General features: G+C 42.3%; 1 protein-coding gene across 1 annotated transcript in view; it reads left to right on the forward strand.

Annotated features, from left to right (window-relative positions):
• Positions 1 to 4,849, forward strand: part of SLC6A5 (solute carrier family 6 (neurotransmitter transporter), member 5) — a 95,958-nt gene extending 91,109 nt beyond the window's left edge. The window contains exons 14-15 of the mRNA XM_015417870.1: positions 2,213 to 2,380; positions 4,694 to 4,849. Coding sequence (XP_015273356.1) covers positions 2,213 to 2,380; positions 4,694 to 4,849 — 324 coding nt within the window. The remainder of the gene's footprint in view (positions 1 to 2,212; positions 2,381 to 4,693) is intronic.
• The last annotated feature ends 2,578 nt before the right edge of the window (positions 4,850 to 7,427 follow it).

Genomic DNA, 7,427 nt, shown 5'->3' on the forward strand with positions numbered 1-7,427 from the left:
CAGATCACTTCTGCTGAAAGCTTTTATTGGGCAAAAGACGTCAAGGGTAGGGTGAAAGTAAAGCACTTGGTTTAGCTTAAGAGTTGTTAAATAATGAAAGTCGGAACAACTCTGACCTTCCCTGTGGAAACAGATAACAAAGTGAAATTGTGGAAATTAAAGTAGACTAAAAAGGCTTTACAATTCCCCCGACCTTCATATTTTTATTAAATGTTTTATCCCAGCCTTCCCACAAAGAGTTCATGGAAGCATACGTAGACTCCATTTTATCCTAACAGTGTTGTGAGGAAGGCTAAGTGAGACAGTGACTGGCACCAGGTCACCCACTGAGCTTTATGAATGAACAGGGATTTGTACTCAGCTATTCCTAGTCTCAGCCCACAATACTAACACATTGGCTCTTGTTAAACGACACATTAGCTTATTATCCTGGGCCCTGGACAGAGCTGCCGGATCACACAGAAAGCCCGCCCATCTCTTAAGAAGTCCCAGGGCAGCCACAGAACGGTCAGCGGCGGGGCCTCTGCCCCACCCAGACCACCAATGTCTTTAGCCTCCCCCCTCGAGAGCCAGTTTGGTGTAGTGGTTAAGTGCGCGGACTCTAATCTGGGAGAACCGGGTTTGATTCCCCACTCCTCCACTTGTACCTGCTGATGTGACCTTGGGCCAGTCACAAGCTCTGGCACAGCTGTCCTTGAGAAAGAGCAGTTTCTGTCAGAGCTCTCTCAGCCCCACCTCACAGGGAGTCTGTTGTGGGGAGGGGAAGGGAAAGGAGTTTGCGAGCCGCTCTGAGACTCCTTTGGGTAGTGAAGGGCGGGGTATAAATCCAATCTCTTCTTCTTCTTCTTCTTCTCTTCTCCTTTGTGCCCTGCTGTAACAGACACGGCTGTGGGTCAGCCACCACTGCATCCACGCAGGGAGAGTCGGGAAGCTTGGCAGGCTTCGCAGAGGCCTCCAGGGAGCTCCTGGCCCTCTGCTGTTGATGGGCGCAAGAGAACAAATGAGTCAGCTTGGGATGCTGTCTCTGCGATGCTGCCTGCCTGCCATCTGCCTGCCACCTACAATCTTCAGTAGCAACCAAGAAGTGGCACATGGCAGCTATTTTGAATTTTTCAGGCTGTAGTCAGAGAAAACCGCTCCTGCTGCTGGGGCCAGCTTGTCCCCCCCACTCCTGATTCCAGCAATCTTTTTAAACAGGGTAAAAAATAAACAACCCAGAAAGGAAATAATTCAAAATAAAATAAATGGGCTAGAGGGGAAAAAATGACCGTTCTTCTCTTGTCCATATATAGAAGAGGAAAATAGAACAAATGCCCCCAAATCATCTGAGACACCACCCCCCGGTTGGTAGTCCTGCATGAAGGGCAGCAGTTGCCTGTATTCCTTGCACATCCTTTATCTTTTAAATCAGCAATTTTAGGGACGGTTTGTGGTGGTGGTGAGGCAGAGGCTTCTTTATCAATTTCCCTCCAGCAATTCCCCACTTGAAATCTCCTTCTCAAGCACTTGGGGGGGATGGACATTTTTATGATGTCACAGCACAATGTATGGGATTCTGGGTAACAGGAAAATATTTGTCACTGATTGTTGAAAACAATGAGTTGCACTCAGCAGAAACAGACAGGACATCTGCATCTTTCTTGCTTGTTGTGGCCTCCATTAAAATGAATATTTGATGTATTTGAATGGTTAAGATTATAGTTCAAATTGATCTACATCTCCTGGAATACAGCCAGTCATTTGTATATTGGCCTTTGTGGCAACACTGCTATAAATCTCCAGCATGCAATTATTGTATACATAGGCAGTTCACAGATATTACTGAATTATGCTCAAACGTAAGCAGATGCATTGCTCTTTATGCAATAAGTGCAATGAACTAACAAGATAATTGCATTAAGCTATACTGCCAGTAGACTGTGTCATAAAACTTCTTACCAGAGGAACAAGATCCTGGGATCATTGCTCATGTAAATCTAACTTGGTTTCACTGATTTCTGTGGGATTCTGCTGGAGTTAAAGTGGTGCTACAGAGCTTGAAAGCTGACTGTCGATGCACATGTTAATTGTTGTATTTGTACGGTTGTATGCTTTTATCCGTATTCATGTATAAATACATACACTTTTTATATAAATCATATCGCCAGTACATATGAATATGGCAATGTACACACAGCTAACATGTGTATGTTCATATGTGTTCTTTTACCAGTTCATCCTTTGCTTCAGCTTCTATAAGTGGGAACCAATGACTTATGGCAGCTATCACTACCCTGGATGGTCTATGGTACTTGGATGGCTGATGTTGGCTTGTTCTGTTATCTGGATTCCAATTATGTTTGTGATAAAAATGCACATAGCTCCTGGCAGCTTTATTGAGGTAATTTTTTACCCTCCCTCTTTTTTTAGTGTATAAGATATAGTTCACAGTCTCTCGCCCAATTTCAGAAAAGGGGACCGTGTTTAGGTTACAACACATAACATCTTCAGGTTGCAGAATGGGCATAACTGAATGGTATGTTGCAACCAGATGTTGGGTGAAGATGTCCTGGAGGATGGCTGTTGGGTTTGGTGCAGACAATGCCAGAGAATGAAATCTCACTTTGTGCTCCGGCACCACTCCTACCTGTGTGACTTGAGTAAGTAAAGACACGTCGGCCCACACGGGGGAAAGCCCACTGTGCAGCTTCTCTCCACTTCAAGGCCACCTTCCAGCAACGCTGGTTTGGGGAGAAGGGACGGCGTGAGCTCTCCCCATGTAGCCTAGAGCTTCTTAAGTCACCCTGGCATTGTAGGCAGGAACAGTACTGCAGTTGCCCCCATGCTGCTGGGTGTAATATGAGACTTTGCTGCCATGGTGAATGTAAGAATTTTAACCACAGGAAACTGATCAAGAGAGTGGATTCAGGTCAAGGCAAAATTCCACTGACTGAGCCTCTTAGAAGTGATTCTGCTTAAAGTTTTAAGGGTGGTTGCATATGCATTCAGTGCACATCTGACCTCCACAGTCTACATGCCCTGCATGTCTACACTGTAGGTGGGTACAAGTTCACAGACCTTTCCCCCCTTTATATTGCTTATCTATGTGTGTTTTGCATTTGAAATCTTATTCTAATAAAGTAATTGCTTTTATTCCTCCAGTAGTGAGGTTTGCATTAGCCATGGAACTGCAGAGATCTGTGCACAAGGACAGCTCAGAATATCGAGATTAGACATCAGTATGCATAAAGGAGAGTTTTGAGGAGAATTTTTAGTTGCAAATTAACTTCAGCCCTACTCAAACTATTAACATAAGTGCTGGCAGACAGGATGTGATTTTGATCTTCACTCTAAAAATAACATTTTGATTTGGGCTATTTACTTAGTGCGTTTTTTATTCTTCCTTATATCAAAGGAGCACAGGACAAAATGCATAGTTTCCCCTCCTCCTTTTCTCTCTCACAACTGCTCTGTGAGGAAGGCTGAGAGAGAATGCCTTGTAAATTTCATAACAAGCAGGGATTTCAACCTGTGTCTCCCTGGTTCTATTCTAACTACATCACACTGGATCACTGCTGCTGGTACTTTACCCCTAGAGCGTTAATACTGTTGACAGATGGTAGGGTGCCCCCCCTCCAAAAAAAACAACCAAAAAAGAATACATGCTGTAGGGGATTTAGGATCAAGTATTACTAGAGCAAAGAAAGAGACATTCGACATGGTTCATCTTACCTGATGAGTTGATACCATTCTGAGGCCTGTAGTCCCTCCCTTCGTTGCCTCTCACCCCATTTCTCTTTCAAGTCAGTAACTATGTTTCTTGCCCTCTCATCTTGGAACTGACTTATTAGCCAAAAATAGTGGCATCCCTACTTTGAAACCATAGTGCCAAAGCAGTACCGAAAACATTCTGTCTTGTTTTACAGGAATTTATTTCTCGACAGAAGTTATTTCATTTTCGGCACACAATTTCCTGAGCTATTCAGTTCATTAGAGTTCATTTGGGAGGCAAAGGCTGCAAACTGGTAATTAAGCAGAAATTAAAATAACTGATATGGAGGGTTGATTCCCTTTAATAGGTAATAAACATATAATTGTTCCCTCTTAAACCATCAGAAATATGTTTTCTTTCCCTGTTTCTCTATACAATGCCCCAATCAAATTATATTTTTCAGCACAAAAAAAAATCAGTGGCAAGACGAACAAGATTTTCATTGTTTGTACCTCTGCAGAGTTAACACACTGTCCCCTCCCACTTCCATAAACCGAAGTAAAATTATTTGTGATCTGATAATTAAAAATCTTTCTTCACTCCCAGCAATGAATTACTTTCTGGTCATCTGTATACTTTTGGGAAATTTGCTAAACAAAAATCCAATTATTTTGATGCAGCAACCCACTGCTCAGACAATTGGGCTAAATAATTGAGCACATGTCCTTTGCTATGTGAGCTTGGTGATTGGTGGCCACGATTGTGAATTGTTTTTCTGTTGCCAATTGGGGGACTAAAGAGAGAGAGAGAAGGGCAACACCAGACAATGAAAATCTGGACTCTTTATCCTCTACTAATCTTGCATATGTGTAGAAAACAAACACTGAATGGCAGAGTATTTTAATATTTCCTTGTAGAGTAACTACTATAACAAATTTCAGCCGACCATGATCCACTTTTGCTACTGAAACTCCCCTATTATTTTGTTGTTTGTGATTCCAGAGGCTCAAATTGGTCTGCTCTCCACAACCAGACTGGGGGCCATTTTTGGCTAAACACCGTGGTGACCGCTACCAGGATATGATAGACCCACTGGGAACATCGTCCCTTGGACTTAAACTGCCACCGAAAGATTTCGAACTGGGGAGCCAGTGCTAGTACTTCCCGTACTTTGTGGCCACATTGTACAGTTATTCCTTTGAGCTTTCTATCTTTCATTGTCCCTTTTTATTCTTTTTCACAGTGCCTGAAAGTGGTTGCTTAGGAAGTAGGAGTTATTGTTGCATGCTTATAGTGAAGAACTACAGTGACCACTTTAAGCACTGGTTTTTGGTTTAGTGTGTGTGTGTGTATGTTCACACATGTACACAGTGGTGTCCAGGAAGAAGTAGCTTCAGTGTGAAGCAATGACAATGAGTCCAGTTGCACAGGGAAATTGCTTCAGTCAGTGCTGGGCCAATTCTGCTCTTAACAACTAATTCACATAATTTACTTTTATTTGTTACAGCCACAGGGATGGGTTGTAAGTTTCCGGTTCCATATCTGGACATTTCATGAGCATTGCCTCTGGTCCAGCTGTGCTAAGAGACAAGGTGGTTGGCAACTGTATGTAGTATTCAGCAGATTGCTAGATGGGGGCTATAGCCATAGCTTTTCATCTCATTGTTGGAGTCCAAACATCTGATTTGCATCACAGAATCACTCAGGCATAGGTGTTACTGCAGTCTATTCCATGACATGCAAAAAAACCCCAGTAAATGCAGGACTATGGTGGTAGTGGGCAAGTGGCTAGGTTTCCCCTGAGGGGATACAAAGCTACAACGATTTGTTTACCTGCCCTGTGCTCATTGATTTTAAAGGAAATTAAATTGGGCCCTGAGGGGCCATCAGGGAGCAGATGTCTTGATGTGTAAAACTATCCAATGAAAACAACCAATTGATCGGGCTACCATCTGGGCAAATATATTCCGTTATCTATTTGCCCCAAATTACAGCAAACACAATTGCTTAAAGGAACTGCTTAAATTCTGAATATACAGATAGGATAAGCTGCCTTATGCCTTACAGGCTATTTCCTGTTGCATCCACTGCTACCAAGCCTGACTGTTAGCAAATATGGAACCCAGTCTTACAGGCCAAAGTCTTTCCCAGCCCACAGTCCTTTTCCCTGAAGATGCTGTTGTTTGACTCTGAAACATCACATGTGAAGAAGTGCTGCCCTTTTACTGAACAATGCCCCACCCCCCTTTTCTGCATCCTGAAATCATCAGGACAATCACACAAACAAAACTGAGATTCTGGTCATACGAAACAAGAGAATACTGCAGGAAGCAGCTCAGAGCTGTATATGATATATGGGACTAGATTCCTACCTCTGTAATGCTAGATAGAAAATGGGAGGATCCAGTATTTTTATACCATAGGAGCTGAGTGTGGCCCAGTGAATCTGCCAACACGTCTTCCATTCGAGAGCTGCTAGTTACATTGGCACAAGTTGTTCTGCTTTGTAACACGAGCAAGAAGGCAGCCTCTCAATACAGGGCACTAATATAATATGATACTTGGCAGTGGTGTAGAGAGAGATTAATGAGCCTTTCAGGCTCTCTTAAAGGTGTGAGGTGGGGTGGGGGAGAGAAAAGAGAAGAGCGTGGTGAAATGAGCTGTATGAAACAAAGCTGTATCTGTTTTGAAATCTTACGTGAAAGAGTGCCAAACAAAGGCAGGTGGGCACCACTGTCTTAATTAATTTCATGCATTTTAGTTAATAATCTGCTAGGTTTTCTTTTTCCATTAAATGCTTCCGTTCATCCTCACGTCTTTATTTCATTGATAAACTGAGGGGGGGAAATGCAAGTCCTCTTTTCAGTCCCACTCGTGTTTTCCATGCTTTCTTCACTCAGTTTATAATCATTTCTTCTCAAGAAGCCATCATATAATTTGTGCCTAATTTTATATTCTTCTGGTAGTATAAATCTCCTAGCTTCCACATGCAAAACACTTGCTCACGTTCAGCTATGCGATATGCCCCCTGCTCTTTTCTTACGAAGTTCTTTATACAGCCTTTAGCCTTTTCAGTGTTTCCTTCTGTTTCAGCCAGCAGGGTGGGCGAAATAACTGAACCCTGAAGTTAGTCTATATAGTTGTTGTTGTTGTTGTTATAATATCTGTGTATACTTTTGTAAAGGCAGATTCTTCCTCCAAACAATAATCTGAGGTGTACATACTTTGCCTTTACTCAACTTATCCCTCTGCATTCCATGGTCATTTCGAAATCATAAACCACCAACTCACATTGCAAAGGAAACGGGGACAGTATAAAGCAAAGAGAGAGCAAAGAGTTTAGCTGCTTGGCACATCACTCATCAGCAATGCTGCATTATGTTACTTGCATGTGCTACGCTCCATAGCATTGCACTGTGCGCAGTGATATATGAATATTAACCTTAAATAGTTTTTAATCTAACACGTAGACTGAAAGTACAGCTTGTGAGAATACATTCAACAACCTCCATAGAAGTAACCCGTTTATTATAAATGCACTATACATGAGGAAGAAAAACATGTCTTCAAATAATTGGCAAAACTGTAACTTTTAGTATCCTCTTGTATCCTATACACGCATATATGAGGTTTTAAAAAGTGATCCGTGTTCATGTAGTGTGTACTAGTGCTGTTATATGTCCCTGTAAAATACCTTAGCAACCAGTGTAGAGATGGTGAGTTTTAGAGTAGTTTT

The sequence above is a fragment of the Gekko japonicus genome, unplaced genomic scaffold, assembly GCF_001447785.1.
Source record: "Gekko japonicus isolate JY-2015 unplaced genomic scaffold, Gekko_japonicus_V1.1 scaffold397, whole genome shotgun sequence".
Lineage (NCBI taxonomy): Eukaryota > Metazoa > Chordata > Lepidosauria > Squamata > Gekkonidae > Gekko > Gekko japonicus.